This window comes from Corvus kubaryi, unplaced genomic scaffold (assembly GCF_017639235.1).
Source record: "Corvus kubaryi isolate FWS band 111438036 unplaced genomic scaffold, C.kubaryi_AGA036_p1.0 66, whole genome shotgun sequence".
Lineage (NCBI taxonomy): Eukaryota > Metazoa > Chordata > Aves > Passeriformes > Corvidae > Corvus > Corvus kubaryi.
The window spans coordinates 24,495,935-24,521,985 of NW_024582054.1; the positions used below are offsets into that span (position 1 = coordinate 24,495,935).

Here is a 26,051-nt window from a genome sequence, read left to right on the forward strand (position 1 = left end):
AAAGAGTAGCTAAATCACTGGGAATCATCTGAAAGGTGCTATTAGTCTCTTTTGTTATGCTAATGGAAGGTGCAAGTCAACACAAACATTAATTGCAAACCTGTTCAGTCAAAGTGCTTTGCGTCAAGCAGGCAGGGTAATACAGCTCAGAGTCTTTGTGTTTTATATTAATTAACTCAAGAAGAAAGGCAATTGAAATGAAATGTTTTCACTTGTGTTTTCCAGTGTTAATCAGCAGCTCGTTAACTTTAATCACACCGGTGTTGCTGTTCTTTTCCAGCAGGTGATAGAGGGACTGAGCAGCAGTGTATGGTGGTGTATGACATGGGTGGGGTGAGTGCAGCAAGGAGAGGATGAGTGGGGAAAGAAACCCCCTGCCCGCATGGAGAAAGCTGAGCCCTGTAACCAGACACACACGTACCATCACTGGCACTCACCGGACGAGCAGATCCAGCTGTTGTCCTGCCATTTCAGCAGCCTGTGCTGCAGCATTTTTGAGTGAATGTGCTCTAGGAGGTCACATGAGGCCGTGCTACCACCAGGCAGGTTGGTCCCAGCCCTCCCTCTCTCCCCTCATCCTCACAAGGCATTGGTGACTCTACGGGTGACACTGCACTCTCAGAGATGCTCAAATCCTCGTGCACGGTTGCAAAATGATGCCTCGCCCTCTAGGGGCCAGTCAAGGCAATAGGATCTGGTTTGAGGGGTACCCTTTCCAGCTCCCTGCAGGCCTGCAGTGCGCAGCTTGCTTCAGGGTATGAGCACCTCTGGTCCTCTCAGAAGCAGACACAGTGCCTGAATCATGCAACGGTGCCAAGTCTGTGAAGGCAATGACAGTGACGGGGCTCTCACAAGGCTCTACCCCAGTCCTAGGGGCCTCTCCCTCTGTGCACCATGCAAGGGACCTCCATGACTGTCCAGCTGTTAGTCCAGCATCCCCAGGGTGACCAGAGCCAGCATCCACTTATCTACAAAAATGTGACACTTTGAACTCTTAAGGAAGTTTTTATAGCTTGTCACTGCCTTCAGTTCATTATTTCCCTGCACCTTCATTTCTCCCCAGTATGAGGGGGTTGACTGGGAGAATGACATCTCTGTTAATTCCTGTAGCTTTTGGGTACCAGATCCAAATGGCCTTTTCTATCTCATGTTTCTGTTGACTTACTTCTCTGCCCTCTAAGCCCCCCATGTCCAATATCGATGTGTCTGTCTCCTTTACGTGTTCATCATTGCTGACTTAGTGACCTGTGTCACCTCACCATGGAGCTGTGGTAGTGCCCATGCTTTGAGAGTCATTTTGGAAACATCAAGTATCTATATGAGTCTCCAGATTTCAAAGTTTGATAGTTTCTCTCATTCTTCTGTGGTTTATATCTTGCAACATTTAGTACTGACAAAATCAATGATGCTACTCAAAATAACTATTTCGAGGGCTATAGATATGAGCTTGAAGCAGTATTTTGCTGTATTAAATCATACAGTAAGAGGTATGTAGGTAGTGGATAACAAGGTGTGGATGAATCACCCAAAATAATGAAATCCTTCTTTGGAAGATCCAAAAAACAAATTAAACCCAGATGCAATCTAGGAAGAGAGGAGATAAAAAGCCAAGGTTTGACCATGGAGTCATAAAATCTCATCCAATAGTTTGAGCTTGCAGAGCCACGCCACATCTGAGATTTTATAGAACCATAGAATGGCTAGAGTTGGAAGAGACCTTAAAAATCATCTAGTTCCAACCCCTCTGCCATGGGCAAGGACACTTTTCACTAAGCCAGATTGCTCAGGGCCCCATCCAACCTGGCAATGTATGTATGTATCTGAATCACTGGTAAGAAGAGATAGCAGTGTCAACTACTGCCAGATTCTAGATTAAACAGCTCAACACAATGCAAATGATCAGCAGGATAAACCCTAGAGCCAGAACACCAAACATGCAATTCTGCTTTTGGGTATTAAAAAAGCTCAGGGGAATGTACTGGGTCTCTAACCAGGCTGTCAGAATTACCCACTATTGGGTATTGGCCCAGTACCCTGAGAGCTGGTGGCAAATCTCCCACTGAGCTCAACTCTTCCTTGTCCAGATGCTGGGTGCCTGCCCAGGCCCTGGACAGGCAGGAGAAGAGCCTGTGCAAACAGGCTGGGCAGAGCCTGGAAGTGGTCCCTGCCACGATGGCACAAATTCCTGCAGAGAGCTGCTGAGTAACACTGCAGCACAACACGGCCCCTCAAACAGAGAAACCAGGCTCAGCAGCCCCAGCTTTTGCATGCCACAAAAACTACGGGAAAAGAAAACCTAAATTCTTTCCTGCTCACAGCCTAAGAACCGTAAATCAGTGTCTGAGAGCCCTTGGGATCCTATGGTTCAGACCACCTCAGTTCTTCCTGGAGTTAATGTCAGTGCATCTCCATCCTGCTGCAGGCTGACTTGCTTTGTGATGGATTCAGTACACATTACATGAGCATGGGTTACACCAGGCAGATCTTCCAGAAAGGTTACCACTTTCGGTTCCCTTTTTTTTCCCCATTTGAATTGGTTAGAAAAAACACAGCTCGTCCAATATTTGGTAAGCACATAAACCTAACTGCAAATTTGTTCCTCACATTTTTGGACAACCTCTGCAACCTTTTCATAAAGAAAAAGGTAAGACCATCGTTGCTTTGAAAAGCATGAGGTAAATGATCACCAGAAATAGTTGTCAGGGATGACAGTGCTCAAGAACTGAAAACTCAATACATGCACTGGAGCACCAGCCACAGGCAGAACCCCCTCGTTTGGATGCCTGTGATGTATTTCAGGTCTCTTGGCTGTACTGTTGGATGCCACGTAACACTGGGGGTCAAGTTCATTCCTGGCATAAGTTCAGTGAAATCAAATCATCTGCCTTTGGGTTACTGGTGCTGCACCGGGGACTAATTTGGCCCTTGGTGTTTCGTTTCGATCGTATTCAGTTTGAATTAGCATTGATCATTTCACACAGCAGGCAGGCTTTACAAACAGGAGTTTTCTCTTCACCTCCTGCTGCGTCTGTCCCCATGTGTCTTCTTCCATCTTTGAAAAATTATTCTCTTTAGTCCTATTGTATCTGAGGGCAGTATTCATCAATGGAGAGAGAAACGTGGATTAGCCTCACATCTGCTCGCCTCCCCGCTATGGAGCGGGGTGAAGCTGAGGAGTTTTGCCAAGGGAAACAGTACCAGAGAGCACTGTTGATGTAGATAGAAGTAAAAAGTCTGCCCTGAGGACAGCTTGTCGAATGAAGCCTCCTGTGCCATTAATTACAGTTCCAAGGTGCAGATGAAATATGTATGTGATAGAAGAGGTTTGCTTTTTAATGTATTATTTGAGCAATTTTTTAAAGAGACAGCATCAAGCTGAGCCTTCAGCACATACACAGAGGGTTTTCTTTTCTTGTTGCTCATAGACTCTTGTAATTTCATTCCTACAACACAGAGAGTAGTTCTGGTTACACCTCCGAAGACTGACTTCTTCCTGGGAAACCTACAGGAAGGCCTCTAACACTGACAGACAGCCTGTGGCCACATCAGCTCTCACATCAATATCCAGAATTGTGAGAGTAATCCCAAAGTAATTTTATTTGTTAGAGAATTACAACTAATTAAATGGAATTGCATACAAAATAAAAGAGCATAATGTGAACTATAATTAGGCTCTATTTAGTATTTTTGTGTTTCATATTAAAAGTGCAACAAGGCCTTTAATGAAAACATACCATGACTGTACTGATTGTAGAAATATCCCGAGATCTCGGCCAGAGCAGGAGCTCCAGAGACAGGAGCAGTGTGAACAAGTTTTATAAGCTAGCTCCCACCCCAGGCAGGTTATAAGAGGGAACTTTGCTGTCTACAGAGGGAAACCGAGGCAGGGAGAAATCTAATCTTTGACTAGTGTTGGAGACGCGATCCCTGGCAGAGCCAGGAACTAAACTTAGCCTGCTGAGTCCTGGCGGCAGCAGCCCTTTCCCTGGGACAGGCTGCATTCCTCCTGCAAATAGTGCAGAGCAATAAATAGCAGCAAGCAGGGAAAATGGAAAGGAGGACAGGGAGAGCTCAGGGGTCTCCTCTGAGATTGGTGATGACCTGGCAAAGGAGTGAAATTGCCAGGGAGGAGGATTCACAGCTGGGAAAGCTGTGGTCCCTCCTCTGAGAAGTGCAGGAGGGGGACAGCGGAGGCAGGAAGGTCAGGGAGGAAGGTGAAGATGATAAAGGTGGCTTTGAGAAACAAAGAGATGTGTTTCCAGCTTCATCCTGAAAGGGCTGAGCCCTACAGAGCTTGAGGTCAAGCACAGCCCCGTGGGTGCAGGGTGTCTGTGGGCAGTGGGCCCTGGGCAGGCTGGCTGTGGGATGGGAACAGACCCCGAACCCCTGCAGGGCTAATGAACACTGCCTTGCTTCTTCCTGGTTTTTTATAGCTGCAATGACTCCCTTTTTACACCCAGGCTCTCTCTAGCATCCCCAGCACACTACAGCAGTCCCCCATGGCCCCTCCAGAGGCCCCCACTGTAGTACTGCCTGACACTCCATCCTCCCATTTTGGATCCCCACCTTCCTCCTGTGTCCGTGTAACCCTGCTTGTGCCACTGGTAGGGATAAAGGTGGCACATGGAGAGCAGCTCTGCGGCTCTGCTTGTGTTGCATGGCCACCCTGGCCACACACACTGACTATGGGCCACACTGCCACCTGCCTCTTCTCAGGCACCCTTAACTACTCCAATTTCTTCCATTTAGGGAGTCCCACAGGCTTTCTGGAAGCTTGTAGGAACTTTGATGCCCTGTGAACCTCATTTTTACTTGGAACTAGGCTATGGAGTGAGGGTTTACTACCAAAGGGACTATGCAAATCTTGTTTCTTGAGGAAACAGCAATGAAAAGGAATATTTAAATGGCAAGAAAGAACTGGGACAAACTCTGCTTCTAGATGAGTGGATGGGAGTCTTGGTTATTTCAGTGCTGAGCACCGTGTGCCTTTCCAGGGGCTTAACTTTCATCTGGCAAAGGTGTGGCTGGCCTGGCTGTGCCACAGGAGGAGTGGGGAAAGGAGCCATGACCTTTTAAAAATGAGCAGCCAGATTTCTGAATGCATGTGTGCTGAAAGGAAAAGCTCACTTTGCTTTCTCTCCCTCCCCTTCTCCCACTGAAAAACTCAGCTCAAAGAAAAGAACTTCTCTGCAAATGGAAATACGATTGCCACATTGCTCTTTGCAAGAGAAACAACTTGACATTTGACCGTACATGGAATTTCCTTGTGTGTGGGCTCTGTTGCAAGACAATTTTCTGTTAGGTTTTTGCTGCTTTCTAAATTAAAGGAAAAGAATATCAACAGCGGTTTAATTTTCAGCTCTGAAGCCTTTACTTCTCTGGTCTATTCCATGCAAGTTTAACACCTTGTCATTAACAAGACTTTGTAGCTGTTAAGTACAATATTGCAATAAATTGTAACTAACTATACACTCACACTGTACTTCAAGAAGGCCAGGATCCCTGATTAGGGCACATTGGCTGCTGCAGTGACGGCCTGGGGATGGCCCTTCAGCACATCTGGGTCTGCTCTGCACAACATAATGATGATTTTATGTGCCAGCCCTGTTGATTAGCTGTAAACCACGTTTGCAGAGACAAGCGTTCACCTGCTACTTCTAATTCCTGTTATTTCTTTGGATTAATAAAGTGATTGATGAGGAATGGATCTGGGATAAAGCAGAAGTATTGGCTTGGGTTTGCGCTGAAGGGGAGTAAAGGCACAGTGTGGGCAAGGCATCTCTGAGAACAGCAAGAGGCAGCCCTGGGGAATGTCGAGAGGCAGAAACAACCCTGGCTCCACCCCGAGATGAGAGTTCTTAGGTTTGTTTAACTGCACATGAAAATGCTGGAGTTGGCCTCACTGCTCCACTCCAGTGAGGGTACAGCACCTGCGTGCAGGAAAGGCAGAGGGGGAAATTCAGTCCCTACATTCTCCCTGGATGAGACTTGGTGAGGAAGAAGGAAAAAGCAGCTCCATGCATCAAATTAGGAAATTGCAAGGAAGCTTTTCCCTACAATTTTAAAGCATAAAATGTTTGATCTGGACTCCCTGAATGCCTCCAGCTTTCTGAGCAGGCTGGAATGTTTGCTCATATATTGAAAGAAGCCCTTGCTGCTGGATTGTTGAGTATCTCAAGAATGGTTGTAAGATATTTCAGTCACAGAAGTGATTGCAGCTTACCAGAGAGCAGCCAGGTGGACACCAAGCAAATCACAAAGCTGCCATAGCTCATAGTGGTGATGCAGCAGCTGCAGCCAGGCTGGCGAGTGTCCAAAGGGCACTCCTGGACCAGCTGCAGCACTTTAGTACACTGAGGCAGAGGTTTTGAGTAAGTGAAAGGATGTCACATACTTAAATCCTCATTTCCAGCAGTCCTGCAGCAACTGTACCTGTCCAAACCCCAAGACATCAGTGCCAGATCACCCCATCCCACAAAAATATTTTTCCATACATTCAGACTTTTAATAAAAAAGAAGACTAGAAGTTCTTACACCTTTCATGAGCATTGAATTGAAACATATTTTTTTCCTCTTTTCTTGTTTTATAACAATAAAAAAATTAGACTTTCATGTTTTCAGGCAGCACTCCAAACTGACTGATTTAGTGAGTTCTTTCCTTTGCCCCTTGCCTCCTGTGGAACAGGGGCCAGGCTCCCCTGCCACCATGCCACAGATTCACAGGGTGACCCCAGACGAGTCACTTAACCCCCTCCCAGGATTTTGCCATCTCCGTGCTGGCAGGGGGATTCTGATTCCCTTCAGGAGCCTGAGTGCCTGTCTCCCTGCCCTGCCTGGCTCAGCTCTGAGGCAGTCCCTGCTCTGCATCTTAGCCCAGGCTTCCCACCCCCAAACCCAAGAGTCTGACCTCATCAGGGCAATCTCGAATTTCTTCATGAGACAGCTGGAGATGCCTGTAGTGAAAAACATCAATATCAGAAAACCTAAACCAAATCCAATCCTGTTTTCAATGAAAACTGTTTGAAAAAACTACTTATGTCCTATTTGAGTAGTCACAAGCAAGCCTTCCTTTTGCCCCAGCAACATGCCTCACCCACAACGAGACTTAGAGGTTACTTAAGTGGTAATAATCTGCTTAATTCACTGTTCCCAAGGAGTCTTGTCCTCTTTTCAGAAACTGCCAACAAGGTCACCACTTCCGTTAATTGTGACTGTGTTTATTATAAGAGGAGGTGGCTCCAAGTGACTAAGGATGGAAACTCCTCCCAGATCATTCCTGCTGTCAAACACCAGTGATGAATGTTGCAGAAAGGCAAATGAAAGTGGGCTGTAAAGTGCACCATGTTACAAACTTCATAGACACCCTAATGAAAGATTTTCCCTGCTGTTCGCCTCTGATTCCATTATCAATTTCTTAATCAATTCTGTCTCCTAGCAGTGCAGACCTTCACTCAGCGTTCTGAGGGCAGTGGTTGCTTTGGTAGAGAAAAACAGCTGGACAGATTATCACCTGGATAATTATCAGATCAGATCTCTCTGGTGCTCTGTTTCTGTTGCTGGTTGTTCCCAAAAGCATAGTTTGCTCTTGTTCCAAGTTTGGGATGAAAGCCTGATCTCTTGGTTACCTGTTGTGGCTAACCTTGGCCAGTGGCAATTCTAGCATCTCATTTTCAGCTTGGTGAAAGCATCTTTTTATGCTTGACATAGTGCTGAGCAGGGAGAAAGTCTTGGAGATGAGAACGAAACTGAGATGTCATTTGTCTGAAGGTAGGACTGTGCTTGGCTGTTGCAAATATTCTGCCTTGGTTTTGTGCTGTCTGGGGCTGCTTCGAGTAAAGGTAAGTGAAGGTATGGTCTCTCTCTGACCTGCAGTGGACAGAGGATGCTTTCACTCCCTCAAAACAAATTTCAGAGTTCCCAGGATGAGCCAATAGTTCAGCGTGGCTGACACCTCACCTTCCTTTATCACCAAACTGATATCCTTGATCACAGACAGCTGCAATTAGTCCCCAGAGCACTGATAGTACATGACGAACACTGTGGCTTTCGCCTTCCTAAAGGATGACACTCTGCCACTGTAATTGCTCTTGAGACTTTCCAGCTCTGAAGCCTTTGTCAGCTAACCTTGGATATACAAGCTGTCTAGGAAAGTTATTGATTCCTCTTGTCTCCACCTCCTCCCTGCCCAGTTAGACTGATTTATAGGAATTTTGGTAGGAACCACAAAAATCCTGGCGGAGTTCATTAATCTGTGAATCTTTTAAAGACTTCCCTCCTTGCAGAGACCATCTGTTTGCCTGAGTGCTATTTTTTCAGCTGCCAAATCAGGTTTGCAAGACTCTCATCTTCTCCTCAAACCCACCACGTGATACTGTAATATTTACATTCAGGGCTTGACACTTTTTCCTACCAGATCTGTGCAGAGCAAATGCAGCTTTGCTCATGTGTGCAAGACTCAAACCCAGTAAAATAAATAGCAATAATGCCCTTAAAACCGAAAGCAGCAAGATCAGACTGAATCATATAATTTCTCTTGGCTTTTTATATTCACTGGTGTTTCAGTAACACCTGAAACCTCTGCAGAGGGAACTGCCAATAACTGTAGTCACAGCATGAAAATCTACTATGTATTGGTGGGAAAAGAGCTTTGGCCTATGTCCCCTGTGCTGGGTGACTCATGCAGAGCTGGCCAGCAAAGAACCACCCATGTTTGTCAGCAGATGCCAAAAGCTGGGCTCATGCTGTCATGCTCACCTTTTCTTCATCCTTGTGCAAATGCATCTCACTTGAGTGCCATGGCACGCTCATTTTGGCTCAGTGTGTCATAAGACACTGTCAACAACAACTGTGGCAGCTCAGAAACCAGTTTTGTCTTTCAAATGTAGTTTTTTTGTTTCTTCACATCATTGCAGTGGCCTTTCATAGCTCCCCCCCCAGAGAATGCAATCTTTTATAAATTAGATGGGATGAAAATGCCACTGAGATTCAGACTATCAATTAATTTCTTCTTTAAGATAAATCATCTTCTGAATCTTTGATCTTATAATTTTATTTACTGTATATTTGCACTTTTGCATGAAATGTTCTCTCTGTGAGCCAGCAACTATCACTGGTAAGGTTCATATTTCTTGGAGATAGCTTCTTCCCCATTTTCTTCCCTATTTCTTCCCCATTTTCTTTTTGAATGTGCAAAATTATTTTCCCTGCTGCTGGATTGGTGTCACCTGACATAGTTAATCTTCTAATCTTCTCTCTGGGCTGACATCAGAGGAGATGATGGAGACATTTCCTTTCTTGAATAGAAAGCTCAGATTCAATTCTTACTAGTGAAAACCTTGCTAATAACATAAAAAAAAATAGAGATAAATGCAAAATGATAACATACCTAGTTATTTTGTGGGGCTGCTATTACTTTTGTATTTGTTGCTTCCTAGATGGCTGTTCTAGCTGTCAGCTGTGTCTTGCCTATTTTTACTCACTCTTCCTTCTCTGGATGAGCCCACAGGAGATCTTGTCAGAACATCAGCTCCTCTTGAAGTTGCATTATTACGCTCCCCATCCATCAAGTTGAAATGTGAAGAGAATGTGTCAGAAAACACTAATGAAATAAAATTCCAATTATTGGGACTTCCAGGCTCTGCTTCTCACTGAGCCTGGCTGCTTTTCCTTCTGCTGATTGCTGTACAGAGGTTCAGGCCCATCTGACCAGCAGCTCGTTTCTCTGCTGCAGGTGCTCGTGGCACAGCATCCCACTGGCCCTGGATTTGGCCCGCTGATCCCACGGGTACATCTGGGACCTCACCATGGCCCCATCAGCAACTCAGGAGATGTGGGGCTGACAGTGGGACTGGTGGTGGCCAGCCAGCATGCTCCCCTCTTGCTTCTCTGCACTTTAACTGGGTGCAATTCAAAAGCTGTGGTTAATTTTACCCCTTACATTAGAAGAAAGGTGCATTCTATCCCCACAACTACAGGGCTTTTCAAGGGGAAAAAACATGTCTTAGCTAACAAATTCCTAACATTTTGGGCTCTTCAGCACTCTGAGAGAAGGTCATCCACATCCTGATGCCAAGCTGCTTATATCAGCCTGCAGTTTCTCTTCTAGCCCTGTCCTTCCCCTCCCCCTCCCCAGGCTGTGAATCCTCCATACCCAACAGTCAGAAATCTCTTCACACGGCAGGAGAAAACCCAAGGGAATTTGCATAAATTAGAAGGGAGAAGCACATTTCAGCCATTCTCTCTTTAAACTGCGTGGAAATCACACTGATGGGAGATAAAAATGCCTGCCGAAGCGGGCAGTAAGGCGCTTGCTTCAATCTCATGGAAAATTGCAGATTTAATAATCAGATCTGACTTGGTTAGCTAAAGAAATAATTCTCATTTCTCATGATTTCCCTCTGTCAGGAGAGAGAAAGGCAGAGGGAAGCAGAGCAACTCGCCCATGCCCCTACAGTGGTGCTGGGCTTAGCAAAGCCCTCCCACCAGTAATGTCAGCAGGCAGCCAGAGTCTGGCAGGGCCTGAGATCCCACAGTGGGAAGCACAGCTCCCTGCATTTCCTATGAGGTTTGGATGAGGCTGGCTGCATCCGTGGCTGAGCGAGAGGCAAGTCAGCAACAGCAAAAGCCCTGGTCCAGCTGGGAGCTTTCAGGTGGATCAGGCTCTTCTCACAGTCAGATGGCTGAGAAGGTCAGGTGGTGGGGAAAAATTATGACCTCCCCATGGCATTTAAAATCTTAAAGCCCAGATTTTCCAGGATATTTAGGTACTTAGATGAGGCACGGATCAGATGGGATGTGTAGATGAGAAATAAAGTTCCATGACATGTCTTACTTGTGTAGGTGACAGTATTTGGGCAGTAAGGTGACTGCGTACTTGTGCCATGGTAGGTGCCCCGCACCCAGGTTTCCCCAAATACGCCCTCTTTCCCTAGGCATATCAGCTCAGCTCCAGGGGTTTTGCATTGTCAGGACTGGCCTTGAACCTGTCCAGGGATGGGACGTCCACAACATTCCTGGTCAGATATTTCTTCCTGGAAATCTCCAGAGAGGGGTATGGACACCACAGCAACTGCTTAAGTATTTCAAGATGCATGAGGAAAATGCAACTGTCTTCCGCAGGAGACTAAATGGTCCAGAATTATCTTTTTTAGGAAATTCTCCAGTGACTTTCTTCCATACGTTGCATTTACTACCCCACTCATGGTACTTGTCATGGATTTATGCAGATGGCTCTCTGTCAGGGAGTAAAATGATGCAGAGGGATTTATAACAGGTTCTCTCTGCTTGTTGAGGGGTAAGCATCCTTCAAGTTCCTTGGAAAGCCCAAGTGAGAGCAGTTATTGGCAAATATTTAGCCAATTTCTCACATTAGTTTAATACCTGCTGAAATAATATGTGCTTTACTTCCCACCTTTTATTGTTTAGTTCAATTTTTGGCTTTTGCATTTTTTGCCATGACAGACACTAGGCTTATTCATAAATTCCCAAAACTTTCTCTATCAGACTTAAATTTTCCAGGCTTGGCCTTTAAACAGGAGCAAACATGGCTCTTCTCCTTTCAGGCTCAGAAACAGGGGAATTTAAAAGAAATATTATGTTTTAAGCAAAGAAAAAAAAAAATCTTATAATTTATCAAAACCCAGCATTGTAACTAAAGTATCCAGGGATCAAAGCTAATTTTTTGATTGAAGTATCCACATCAAAAGGAGGGGTTTGTTTGTGCGTATCATTGTAGGAATTAGGTCTGATCTGTTCAACTTTTGACCTGCTTTAGTATTTCACTGAAGAGCTCTCCCAAGGCCAAATCCTAGTAAGGGCTCTGGCAGATGAGCTCTTGCCAACTTTGCCGTAATAATTTAAGATGTATTTGTCCTTCTCCCTCAGTCTGCTCTGCTGGCTTCTCTGGCCCTCTTCCAGAAGATGCTGACCACCTGCAGCAGACGTGGCCACGGACAATGTAATGGGGGTTACTGAGGCAGAGGTTTCTTAAATCACTCTCAAGGATGAGATAGAGCTGAGACACCAGTCTGTGATTTGGCGTGCCTTCCCTGCAGGCACTTGTCCAGCTCTGCTGGAGGGCTCTAATCTTTGGTGGAGGAGCACCAGTACACAGCTGTGAGAGGTAACTTCAAAACCAGCTGCAGCTGTTTGCTCCGAATACAAGGAGGAATAGGGAGCCCTTAATCCTGCAAATACTTATGCATGTGTTTATAACTGTGAGCAGTTCCAGGAACTTCAGTAGGGCTTGAAGTTAAATTGGCACGTAAATGCTTGCAGAACCAGGAGCCTGCCTTTTCACAGAGTTGAGCTAAGAAAGCTTTGATTCTCACACATTGGAGAAATATGTTTCTGCAGTCAAATGACACTGCAAGAAAAGTCCCCCAGTCCGGTTTAGGCCTTCTTCCTTTCCCCGAGGCATACCAAGATCAAGACCAGACACCTCCCTGACTGCCAGAATAGCTAATGGCCACTCCTTGGGTCTGTGGGCGGCAGCAGGCTGGAGAGGTTAAGCATGATACCCTGCACTTCTCCTCCTCGCACAGCCTCTTTGGCAGAGAGCACAGCCTGAGGCTCTGTTTCCCTCAGAGCTGCCCTCCAGGTGAGCCTTACACCAGTGAATATCTCCATGTGTGTTGCATGAGCAGATCAAGAAGCAGGCACTGACACGGGCTGCCCAGGCAGAACTGTGCCAACAGATCCTCATGCTGGCCAGCCCCAGTGGCCACCAGACACTTCTGGCTCTGGTTGCCCAACCCTATGTAGGCAACATGAGGAATGGTTTGAGGAACATGTCACAATCTACTTTTGCAGCTATTTTAGCTTCTTAGTCAGTGGCCTGACATCCTGAATTGAATCCATGGTTAGCTGTGCTGCTGAGTAACCCGCAGAGTATTAAAAGGCTTCTCGTTAGAGAGAGATCAGGCAGACCCAGCAGTGTCAGCCTTTGGGTGCTTAGACTGAAGCATCTGAGCAAAAGCAGCCCAGGTCGTTCCCCTGAGGGGCTGGCTCTGGCTGCTTGCTCTGGAAGTTCTTCCCAGAGAATCCCCCATGGAGCCCCCCTTGCCTCCTCCCAGCCCTCCCTCCGGCTCTGGGTCCAAAACCCGGATATTTGTGAAGGGCTCAGACACCAAAGGTCTGAGTCAGGCAAAGCCCTGACTGTTCCCAGGAGGAAAAGTGGCAGCAAATCACATCCCCCACCGGGTGCTGAGGCTCCCACCAGGTCCTGCACATGTCTCTGCCAAGCCCAGCCTGGCTCTAACACTGCCAGAGCCTTTGCTTGAACTTCATTAAGGTGCCTAATGAGCACACCAGTGTGCAGGGGTATTCTTCACTGACTTTGCGAGTCTGGGAATCTCATACCAAGCAAATACCACATAAACATTTTCAAAGATTAAAAAATAAGTCTTAGGAGCAGCCACTAAACTGGCATTAAAATGGCGTGTTTTAAGCAAGAAAAGTCATGAAGTTACAGAGAAATCTGCACTCACAGTATTATTATAAACCACAAAACAGCCTTTAGTAACAGTGTCACAAAACAATTTCTCAGATATTACAATATAAACAAAGACCTTTTTTTTTTCTTCCCCCTTAAAGAGATACACCCTGGCTTCTGCCTCCTTTCCAGCAGTGAGTGTTTGTATTCGGACCCTGCAGAACAAGAAGGTGCAGAGCAAGATGTCAGAGCCTATCCCCCAGCCCACCAGCTCCCCCCGCAGCTCCCCGGGAAGCAGGAGAGCCCTGCGGGGTGGCTCCCACTGCCAACCCCACCGCACAGCAATTAGCTCTGTTCTCCCGCGCAGATTTGCAGCTTAGCCCTTAAAAGCCGTTTCATAAATATTCGATGGCCTTTCCGACAGGGTAATGTGCCTCTGTGACATTAAAGAGGAAACTCTGCGAAGGGGAGGGATGACAACAAATTTATCCACCAATAGCACACTCTTTTGGCACAAAAGCACATTCTTATCTTTACATCCCATAATGAGAAGGCAGGGACGGGACTGTTGCTACAGCTCTCTGGGTGGGTAGATGTAGAGTGCAAGAGAAGGGTGGCTGTAAACTGTTAGATATTTTTTCCCCCTCGCCTTTGCAAACAGAAGGACCCGCGCTTGCGGTCCTGCAGTGGTTTTCCTAAGCCCCCGGTGAGGAGGACTTCTCACACGATGTCAGACTGCGAGGGACTGCCTGTGGGTAAGCGCCAGATTTATATTTACCCCAGTGTCCTGCCGACTGGTTCACATTCTCAGATTGCAAAGTCACACGCGAAGCCGCTTGCTTTTGAAGGGAGCCGGAGCCGTAGCAGGGAGAGGAGAAACTCCCTGAAAACACTGCAGATCCTGGTGCGGTGCCTTACGAGTCCGTGGTGGAGGGCTGGTGAGGGTGGTAATGCCTGGATTTTCTTTGAAGGCACAGGGGCTGGGTAGGAGGAAGGGTTGTGGAATTCAGACAGATGGTCTGAAATGTTGGTGTCCAGAGAGATGATGGTATTGATGTGTGCAGTCTTGAGCTCACTAAGGAGAGTTTGTGGGGATGTGTGCTGCAGGACCGGGCGCTGTGTGTGGGTCCTGTTTGCTCCTTGATAAACCTTCCCGGACGGTAACGGACACAGCAAGGGCAGATAAATGGGTTTATTTGCTGAAAGGAAATAGAAATGTACCTTATTTTTAAAATAAGTTTGTGACGCACTTTGCCTGTATCTGGGAAAGGGTACTTTACTAGCACTTAGGGCTGTATCTGTCAAACTTCACCGAGCAGAAGAGCACATCAGCAAGAAGCATGTTCCTCAGCTGTTTCTTTTAAAACTTCTGTAGGAACTGTAAATATTCTCTAGGCTGCCTCTACCAAAGGAAACTCTTGTCAAAATGATAGCCTAATTCTCTGCCAAGGCATTTTACTAATAAAGAGATGGACTACTGGAAACATCTTTTATTTTATTTTTTCTTTTGCCATGGCAAGCATTTATCTTTTCATATATGTATATATACACACACGTACTGTGTAGCGTTCAGGTTCCATTGCCCTGTGAAAGCTGTGCATCAAAGATGAGGTTCTGAGCTAAAAAGTGGGGCTGGAGAAGGTGAAGGCTGCCGCAGTGGGTTTTTTTTCCTCCTCTCTCTCCTTCCATTTTGCAAAGCAAATCCCAAGTCCAAAACTGCACACTCATAACCAGAGTGGAAAAATATAAATTATGTATATGGTGCAGAGTGAGCTGCACCATGCACAATTCCCTGTGCTGTTGCTGTCAGCTAAAGACAAGAGAGATGAAAACGAGTATTTCCTGCTTACCTGCTCAAAGGGCTGATCTTTAACCTGCAAAGTTTCGCTTCTCCAGGCTTTGATCTTAAAGGCCTGGCCCCAATTTGCTTATTAAGCACTCTGAGCTGGGGGTGGGATATTTCAGGGTGACAGTAGCAGTATCAGCTGGCATCTGATATTAATGATGAAACTGATATCGAGTGTGCATGGCATCTTGTGTGCAGAAGTTACTGATATCTCAATTACCTTTGCTGCTGAAAGGACCTAGGAGTTTTCTTCCAGAAAAATATTCATGGATGCATTGAGGGAAGGAATGTTTTCTATGGGCAGGAATAAAAAATAAAGATAAAATGATGTTTAGATGTGGATCAGAAATGTGCCAGCATACACAGAGGGAAAGGTTTATTTCTCTTTGTTCCCCTAAACATGTCCCCCTGCCCTGCTTCCAGACCCTGTCCCAAGGGACATCTGCTTCACAGACCTTGCATAATATTCTGGTACCTGTACTTATAGATGTGTGGATGCATATATGCATATAAAAATAATCACAAAACCATCAGTGGAGAGAGAAATGGTGGTACTGCTTCAGAGTTATTAAGTAATGTTAGCGAGCCAGTTGCTGACAGCTTGCTTTTCATGTCAAGGAATTTTGAAATAATTCTCTTCGTGGCTATTGCTCTTTGACCAGTTAGGTCAAAGTTTAAAACTTAACACTCCATAAAAAGAGTTGCAAAAAATCATCATCAAACTTCCTAATACACTAATTAGTGACCACTAGTGCAGAAATGCCCTTTTGCTGAATCCAATGAGCATAGCAAGGCTGGAATTGTACTTCTGAAATCCTTGGTTTTGAATGCAGCCAGATAATACAGCTACAGAAAGTTGGTGCAGTGACAGATATCATTAGCACTGCAATGTGGCTGCAATCCAGAGCCCTGCTTCTAACACAAACCATACAGCCCTGTGCATGCGCCCGTGTATACACATGCACATGGCTATAAATAAGTTTAGCCAAAGCACAATATCAGTGTCAAGTGTATGTACTGCTTCAGGAACCTCTTTGCAAAGGGTGTGCTTCACGAACAACCTGGAGAGCTGCACTTTGTAGTTACAGGAAATTAATGCCAGAGTTTTTAGACTGCTTTCAGCCTCCACAAGAATGTAGCAGGAACAGCTGCGTAATTGTTCCCTCAGAAAAGCAGCTCGGGGGAAATGGCTGAACACAATCTTTTACTTAAAGTTGGCTATAGCTGGATATGAACGGGTTGATACACCAATCATTTTTCAAGAGACTTTATTCAGTAAGAGTATCCTACTTCAGTGCTGGAAATGGTTATGCAATTTTTTCATGATGAAAGCATTGGATGTTTTTAAATTTCTGGTTTCTGTTCAATTCCAGCGTGGCTGCACCCTTTCACTGTTGTGGAATGGAAAATTAAACATGTGATGCAAACAAAGTTTTATTTTGTTGTTTGAATGTAGCACAGAAGACATAAAAAAAGAATCTTAAATGCCAGAATGCAGATTACATGTAAGCAAGTGTACAGTAATTTTGGATTGAATTCATACCAAAAAAAGGCATGTGAAAGCCTTTTGAGATTTGAAAGTGAACAGAATTCTAAAATTTACACTAATAATTTCCTATTGTAACACAGGGAGATAAAGAAGAAAGAAAGATCAGTCACTTCAGGACAAACGCACTCCTATTTCTTCCTCATTAGCAATTATTGACATACTGATGCTATCCATTAGTGCCAGCTACATAGATTTCTTGTCACTCCTACATGCAGATAAAAGAAAAGCACATCAATTATTTAAGTGCTTCCCCTTGTGTGTAATATTTTCCTCTTGTAAGGAGTCGTAGTTCAGTCCCTGAACTACTGAACAGCTTTTCACGCACCCACCATTTTGATTAGGAATATATGAGTCATGATGGTTCTGGTTCTCAACACAAACCTTTGACTTCAGAAAAATCTCTGAAGTCATGCAAAGGTTCTTAAAGTGTCTCTTTTCTTATTTTCCCCTTTCAGTCACAGACTGACTTTGAATAGCATGTGTAATTTCTTGTGGATAACACCACTGCTGAAATAACACAGGGTATTGAGCTATAACAGATGAAGATTATAATGCTGAAGAAGAACCCCAGGAGTCCCATATATGCATACTTTCTCTGTTATTTACTGCAACAGGGCTAAGAAGGGAAGAAACAGAATTGATGCAGCTTGTTCTGGAGCAGGTGGCATGCGAATCTAACTGAATTTCCTTAAAATTCCTCACAAACTTTTATTGGCTTTGTTTCAGTAGAGGACTTTTCATCTGAAGTATGTTCCTGACTCTTTAGCTAAATACTTCCTTTCAAAGCTAAAATTACATATTTCAAACATGTCTTTAAGACAGACTGGAGCCAGTTCATAAAATTGGTGTTTTCAGAATTAGGATATCCCAGAAACCTGTGGGAATTTAGATTTCCTGAAATTCAACACATTCTGCACTGTCATGGGGAGTCCATTTATCTCAGCCAGAGAGGCTGTCAGTGAGCAAGACCTCCAGCTCCCATGCTGGACTGTCTCTAAACAGCTACTGGAAATTAAATATGGCCCACGTACATTTCTGTAACAAAAAATCATGACCCAGCACAGGCATGAGCACTACTCCTGTCAAATTAAATTCCCCCACTTTCACATACTCATATTAGCATAGGACTACGCTTGAAATTAACATTTCATTAGATTTGGTAAAAAATGTCTATCTTTTTGCAGATAAGTCTATGTCTCCCTTAGGACTAGAGCACCACTTCTGCATTACAGTTTGCAGGGTGAGACCCTGAGTAGAAGGCAACAGCCTGAAATCACCTTGCAGAATGGCTGTGCAGACTGCAGCTAGCGCTCTGGGGTAAGCAGAGAAGTGGGAAGGTTTTTCCAGCATATCAAGCCAGTTACTTGCTGCAATTCAGGAATGAAATGGCATGACTTGAGCATCTCAAGAGAGAGGTCTGCAGGATGAACCATAGCTCCTGACTGCACTAAACCCACCAGCACTGACTTGCATGCTCAGAGCTCCCCAGAAGCATCCCCCTGCCAGGGGAGGGTGAGCCCAGGGTGCCGAGGTGATGAGAGCCTGGCAAGCAGCTCTGTTACTTATCAGGGTTTGTAACTGATAAACACTTCACAGAAACTCTGATCTTGGTGTATGGACCCCCCGGCAAGCTCATTTCCTTTTGTGTTTGGGAAGTCAGCTTAGGAGATGAATGCTAGCTATTAGAAGCAGTCACACATTTTCCAACAGAGTGTTCTTTCATCACAAAACGCAGATGTTTACAAATCAAAATGCAATATTTTGTTGACTGTGTCAATATATTAATACATTTCTAAAGACTGTATTTTTGAAAATTGAAATGGAGTGGGAGCAAGACAGAAAGCCTTTGGATGATCAGGTAAAATCAAATCAAATATAATATCTGGGTGTATTGCCCCAGTTTGACGAAAATGGAATTGAAATACCAGAATTATCTTGGCATCTGGGAGTTCTCCTTCTGACCAGCTCAGTTGCTCCCCCAGAAATTCTGTGCCTTCTCAGTCTGTCCAAGCATTGCCTTGAGCAGCAGAGGCTGTGCATTCAGGGGGCAAACACTGATGATGATGATGAAGCAGTCATCATGGTTTAAAGCTTCAGAGAGGTTTTGGAACATGAAGATCAGGCAACCATGCAAGGAAAAATGAGCAACTCTGGTGCCCCAGGAATCCATGTTTTGCAAGAAAAACCCCAGAAGCAGATTTATGGTGACAAGCAAGCCCCATGGAGACACCAGGTTGGGAGCCTGTCAGAGGTATGCCTGGGAAGCCCTCTCTGTTCATACAGCATTTTAAGACAGCCCCATGAGCCAAAATATTCAGCCTACAGTCCACGCAGTGTTAAAATCACCAGGGTGCAGCCTTCACCTGCTTCACAGGTGAGGGCTGAGCCTGGGTTATAGGGCTCCCTGCTGAGTAGGGGTTCTCACCTTCAGACAGGGCTTTCAAAGCCTTGGGGCTGCATGGCTGAACTGTGGTCTCTTTCCATGCACCTCCTTAGATGTTTTGTTGAGGGGAAAAGGGGCTTTTCCATTTGGGAGAAATCTGAGGCCTCCCCAGACCACAAAACATTGCTTCAGTGCTGAGAAAGTGAGAGAGCCGGGAGAGAGACAGGGCAAGGAGCAACTCCACATTTGCACTTGGGCAAAATGCCACACATGGCAAAGCTGGTTCCTTGTCAATTCAACAGCAAAGATGAAAGAAGGTGGTCTCTGTTGCAGCCAGGTGTGTTTTCAACTGGAGTTCAGCCTAGCTTAGGCAGACTTAGGGTACCTGTACATAGCTGTGTAGTACAAGCCCCCTGTGCTACTCATAAAGTTATTTCTGACAACTAGCTTAGAAGTTTGCAACCTCTGGAATTAGGAAAATGGTAAACTCTGCTGTCAGCTCTGTTTTTCTCCTCCAGTGTGGTGTCCTGTCCCTTAGGTTTGGTGGTGGTTTGGTGGGAGCTGACTATGTTCCAGGAGTGTCCTGAGCACAGGCACTGGGTTAGTCTTCATCTTCAGCCTCTGCCTTTAAAGTAGCAGGTGAGGTTTCTTTCTGTGCACTACTCTAACTGTTCAGATGGCAGGCAGGGGCTGTGCCAGTTCACTGCTTTTCTGAAGCAGAATGTGAGTATATGTGCTATGTGCTACAGAGGCTTCAAGTGGGGCTATTTGACCTAGAAGAGACATTAACACCCATTTTCAGAAAAGAACTGGTTTTGTTTGTCTGTCTGTTTGCTTTTCTTTCTTTCTTTGAGGAGGGGTGCTGAAGGAGGAGAGCTCTTTGAGGCAGTCAATAGAGGCAGTAGAAGTTAGCACAAATGCTTGCTGCTGGGGTGCTGGTTAAGGATCTAGTAAGGAATAACAGAAGATGCTACATATTTCCCAAGAGCTCCTCCCCTCCTCCCCCATCCCCATCCCCTGATGGGAGGATTTTCCTTATCTGCAGAAATACTTGGAAGCTGTAGTTTGACCCAGGGTCTGTGAGCAAGAGTACTTGCACAGTACAGCACATTTCTGAACAGTCTTATTCCATGGTATTTACAGTAACTTAAGGCATGCAAAAAATGACCAGTGTGTTCTTTCTTCTCCTCTCCTCCATCCCTCATAACATCTGCAATATTTCCAACGTATTCTGTGTTAAGCCATCAGCATTTAGAAGCCATAATTGCATTTAACAATGTCTGGAGCCTTCTCTTGCTACGGACTTTTTATACAGGCAGTAATTTAGAGGGTGGGGCCCCTTCCCTTTCTTTGCCATTCAGGTTGCAAACTGAATGCCCAGTGTGCCCTCCCCAAAACCTGGTGAGTGTCCAGTCTCTCATCATCATATCCAGTTGCTCTTCTCTCCCTGTTATTGCTTTCCTTAAAGACTGTGATCAGCTCCCTCACCCCACACTAGTGGTTTCCACAATTAAATGTATAACATTAGAGATTACCTTACATCTCAGACCTCCTCTAAAACTCACATAGAAGACTGGCAAGATCCTCCAAATGCTTTCTTCTTTGTGGGAAAGAAACTCTGGGGCAGAGGAATGGGCCTCCTGACAAATGCCAAGTGCTGGGCATGGAGATGTTGATAGTGCCCAGGATCAGCTCCCCGAAGGAGTCCTGAGTTTCACGGAGCAGCTGAAGTCACCGTTGAGTCAGCAGGGCACACGGGGACTGGTCATAGCTGCTCTTTGGTTCTGCACACGGTCTGTCAATCACACGAGTTGCTTTTGGAAGAAAAGCAAGCCCTGGCTCAGATGACTCCAAACTGGGCTCAGTAAAATATCTGTGGCCCTTGAGGAATCACAACAAGTTCCAAGAAGACTTTGGGAAGCACAATGCTGTCTCCATCACAAAAAACAAAGAGCATTTCAGAGAGGTGCCAATGGCTGATTTATCTCAGGCAGCTTTTCCACACTGCCCAGGAGGGAACCCCCCCAGCACCACATCACTGCTCTCAGCACTGTTTGGATGGCTCAAGTTTCCACCACTTCAGTGCTCCTCGGGAGAACACAGACTCATCCCCACCACATATTATGAAGGCATGAAATTAAGAGTTTGGAGAGAAGTTTGAAAGGTTACGGCCCAAAATCCCCTCATAAATCCATAGACACTACTTGCAAACTGGCATTTCATGTGGTTCTCACCTATCTTGAAGATAAATATACCCTTGCACACTTATTCTTTGTGGTGTGTTCTTTGTGGAGCTGCAGGACATGCTCTGACTTTGCCAGTACCCCTCAATCACACAGTGCACCCAGAACACTTCCTAGTGACTAATATAGTTGCTGTGAAAATGGTAAAATCCTTGCTTCTGAACCAGAAGGTGAAAACTCCTGTAGCCAACTTGCCTGAAGAGGTCTGCTGAGGAAATAAAGAAATAAAGCACACACACATGAAAAAAGACATGTGTGTAACATCTGAACACCTAAAGAGACTCTAAAACCTAAAGAGGTGACAGCAAGCTGAGTGTCTCAGGTTGTGCTTGATCATGTGATTATGAAGGACTTGACTTCAGGTTAAACTTATAATTTGCACATCTCCCACTCATGCTTTGGGAGCATGATCCAGACTTTTTGGAGTCAAGAGGAGCCTTTCCAGGCCAATGAATTAGGACTCTCAAAAATCCTAAAATTATCGTTATCGCCCTGACACAAATTGTACAAATTTTGGCTGGGTCAGTTCAGTTCTATTCCTCAGACCAGCAGCCTGAGCCCTGTGCTGTGTGGCTGGTGACATTTGCTGGGTGAGGCCCCTCCACCAAGCACTCGTGGGGCATGGGAAGCACCAGGCATTAGTCAAACTTTGTCCCAGCACAATTGCTCAGAGAAATGTATTTATATATGCATTAATTAAAGCTTAGTGAATGTTTTGTGTTTCCCCTACTGAAACATTGCTAGATATGACTCAGCAGTAAGTCACACAAATAGCCATGTGTGCAGAATTATTCAGAGTTTATATGTGACAGATTGGGGCACATCAAGACTAAGCCAAAAACAGTTGCCAGTGCTGTGGGTGTGTAATCGGAGATGCCAGGGAGCTCTTCTTTCAGAGCACCCAGCACACCACTGTATTTCACATATTCAAACTTCACTGGCAGCTGTGAGCACTGGGCATGTCCATAAATAAGACCTGTGGTCTCTGGTCCAGTACGAGGAGATGAGGACCATGCCATTAGTGACTATTTGGGAAAACCTGGGTTCCCACAGTTTCTCCATGGACCAACACTTCTCCCTTTAAGAGCTGCTCTGCAGCTGAAGCACAGATGAAATCCAATTCCCAGCAGAACTTTTCAAGTAACTTAACCTGAAATTGTTCTTGATCTTCCTGGAATGGTATACTTTACCATGTTCAATATCTTTGACAGGTGAATTGGGATATTATGATAAACAACATATTGGAAACACATGTCATAAAATACAAAACACTCCGGGACCTCATAACTAGATCTCTAGCAATAAGAATACTTGCAATAATAATAATAATAATAATATTAACTTGATATTTCACCAATTGCTTGGAGATGCTCTGCAATGTCAATAGCCTCACACACAAACACCTCTGATACAGGCAGCTTGTCTCTGGGACACTAAATCTGTCATCTTCTACACCTCTTTATCCCAAATCAGAGGCTCCCAGGTTCATCTTGTTGCTGTGACAGTCAGCTGGTCTTCTGACATCCATCTGACTTAGGCATGATATCACAATCTCTTTGTGCTGGAGGCATATGGACCACATGTGGAAAGGATTTTGAGAAGGAAACTATTATTTCCTGCATCTGTCATAAATTCCAAATGGTATATTCAGGCATAACTGTTCAAAACCAGATAGTGCATTGATGAAATGGAAGCAATTTCTCTGGGAAATCTCATCTAAACTGTTTAATTATTCTTAGTGCTGCCAACTCTTTGATGTTTATCATGAGCCTCATACAACTTGTTTTAAATTTTTTTCCCTAAAGCCAGGTTTCTTGGGTCATGAGTTTTTGGTGGCTGTCAAAATGTCCATGCACTGTCCCTTTTCACCCAGTCAGCAACACATAGGGCTTGTTATGACACTGGAGAGTTTTGGCCATGTATTTGAACACAAAAGGCTTAGGGAGAAGCATCGTGTGGGAAAGTGAGAGAGAATATGCAATGTCTGGAACAGATATGGCAGGCTGAGGCATACAGTGCTCACATATGTAGGCTGGAGAATAATATTTCTCTAACAAAAGCTGTCTTTTTAAACACCAACCACATTTTCTGCATGTTTTCATTTTGAGTCATTTAATGAAAAAATTGGAGAACTCCAGGGAAAGCATTCAATCTGCTCACAGGTTTTCACAGGACGAGTGTTTGCTTTCTCAGCAAACTCCTCTCCTACAATTGTTTGGTTTCTCCAGATCTTTGGGGAGCATCCTGGCACACAAAGGAGCTGGAGAGCCTTTTTGCTGTCCTTTACTACTCTCTGCCTACTCTGATGTCCTATAAAGTGGGAGGAGCAACAAGATAACTCTTCACTCTTCTCCCACTACACTGGCAGGAGAAAATCACTGAAAATCGACCAGATGACACATTTTTGTTGAGGCATGGTGAGTCTCATTCCCTACTGTAGGAGTTTCCCTGCTCAGGCCAATCAAAACATCACCAACAGCAGCAAGGACTCTGCACCATTTTGGGCTTTGGTGATGCAGAGAGATCATCAGACCCTGAGCAAGAGCATCTCCCTCCTTCGTTCTGCCATTGGGATTTCAGCAGGACAAAGCCAGTTCCTGAGGCAGCACATGTGCTCCAGGGCCATGTCCCTCATTTCCAAGGTCAGGTGTCCCTGCAGAGGAAAGGAGGCAGAGGAGCACCCCAAGATGCATGAGAAAACTCACTACTCTCTGGCTATGAGACACCCCAAGACAGGTAGCCAGGAGCTGAACATCTCCATTTTGTCCAAGGGGATGATACAGGATTAGAAAATACTTGTTTGTACTAAACTGATTTTACTTTCTCCCACAGAAATGCGCCTCAGAGTTGAGTATGTGCATTTGCTTCCTTTTCCTAATGAAGTTCAGCAGCTGGGTTATCCTAGATAATGGTGCCAAATCTTTAAAGATTTCCTTGTTCTGAGATGATTGCTCGGTTGACAATATGCCTTGTTAATTAAGCTGCCTTGAGGGACAGTGGAGAATTGGAGGCAACTGGATGTTTTAATAAGGCACACAAAGAGTGAAACAAGGCTGTAGCAGGAGTCCGTCCCAGCACGGCCCCAAGCCCAGCTAAAGAGCTGATCTTTGCCACCTGCAGTGCCTGCGTTCTCAGAACAATCCCAAATGGAGTTGTTCGTAGTGAAGAGCCAGCACAGGGAGAACAAATTTATTTCCCACTACTTGACACAGCGCCTTGCCACAGGCCAACCTGCTCACACGTCGGGGTCCTGGAGAATGCCAAGGAGTGAACGCAGCTGGGCAGGCACCCTCCAGTACAGCTACTCCAGGCTTGGTCTTTTTCTCCTGTGCGAAATCACTTGTTACTTGCAATGAGTCCCAGACCTGTCCTCTCAGCAGTTCATGGCATCTGATGAGCCCATGCATTCGAATTTCTGTGTTGATCCAATATCAAATATCTATAAAAGTTGTGAAAAATCAGCAGGAATGCTAATTACTCACTGAGCTCAGGCTATGGTCAGAGATAGCCCTAGGCTCCTGCCCAGAGATGGAGGTTAACTTTAGTTGAGTCAGAGGTTATTAGATCCCTGTTTCTCCTTCCATTATTTCCCAAAAGCCACTTAGCAGAACTGAGATATCTTCCTTGTCTAAATTCTCCGGCTACTGATGATGTTCGGCTGCCTTGTCTGTACTTGCAAGGCCTTATGCTAAATTTAGACAAGGAGGAGAGGCTTCTCCTCTGGACCTTAATTTTGTGGGTTACTCATTGAATGCTGTGGGCACAGTGTGAGCTAAAAATCCCATTTGCTGCACAGCCAAGTGGGTTGGGGCTTGAAAAATGGAATTCTTCTTGCTACCTACTAGACCTCCATCTGCCCTTCATGTGAAGGGCACATGCCCTGTGCCTTGAGGGATACTGCTGTGATTTTCCAAAAACTCAGGATCACCTCTTTCTTTTTTATATGTTACCTAAGGCAAGCACTTCTTAAAAATTGTCTCTCTTCAACTGCGTATGAGGCTCTCAAGAGATCCTAAATAAGTGATGTCTCTGCCACAGTGTGGTGTTCCCTGGAGACACTTCCTCTGAGACCTCTTTGGCCTTTCTTTGGTTCTTTGAGTCCTGCCCATGTGCTGCTGCCTTCCTTGTTCTGCCTGCCAGCAAGTCTTGTAAAAATACCTTGATTTTATCTAGAGAGGAAATAGGAGGCATCAAAAAACCAATTGTATGAATTTATGAGAGTGAAGTTTTTGCATCTGAATACTTATGAAGTAGAAATGCAAAGTAATTTTCTGTTTGCAGTGAAGATTGTGAGGAAATTCTTTGTATTTATTAAAGGAAAGCATCTCTTACTGCTTTCACATCTTTAATAAGAGTGTGTTTCTTCAATTCTTATGTGATAAGCATGGAATTCTACCAAGTATTTGATGATGACACAAACAACAATAGTGAAATATGATCCAGTTGCTCACGTCACTGAAATCTCAGAAGGGAATTACCGCCTTTAGCAGGGTTCATTTGAGGCATACTACTTAAGGTAATAGGGCTGGACAATCTCATTAAGATTTATTTCCACCCCACTTAAACGCGGGTTCAAAAGTACAGCTGGAGCTGTACCG

General features: G+C 45.0%; 1 protein-coding gene across 1 annotated transcript in view; it reads left to right on the forward strand.

Annotated features, from left to right (window-relative positions):
* Positions 1-13,980: 13,980 nt before the first annotated feature.
* Positions 13,981-26,051, forward strand: part of EML1 (EMAP like 1) — a 122,670-nt gene continuing 110,599 nt past the window's right edge. The window contains exon 1 of the mRNA XM_042047341.1: positions 13,981-14,187. Within this exon, the coding sequence (XP_041903275.1) occupies positions 14,160-14,187 (28 nt within the window). The 5' untranslated portion in view covers positions 13,981-14,159. The remainder of the gene's footprint in view (positions 14,188-26,051) is intronic.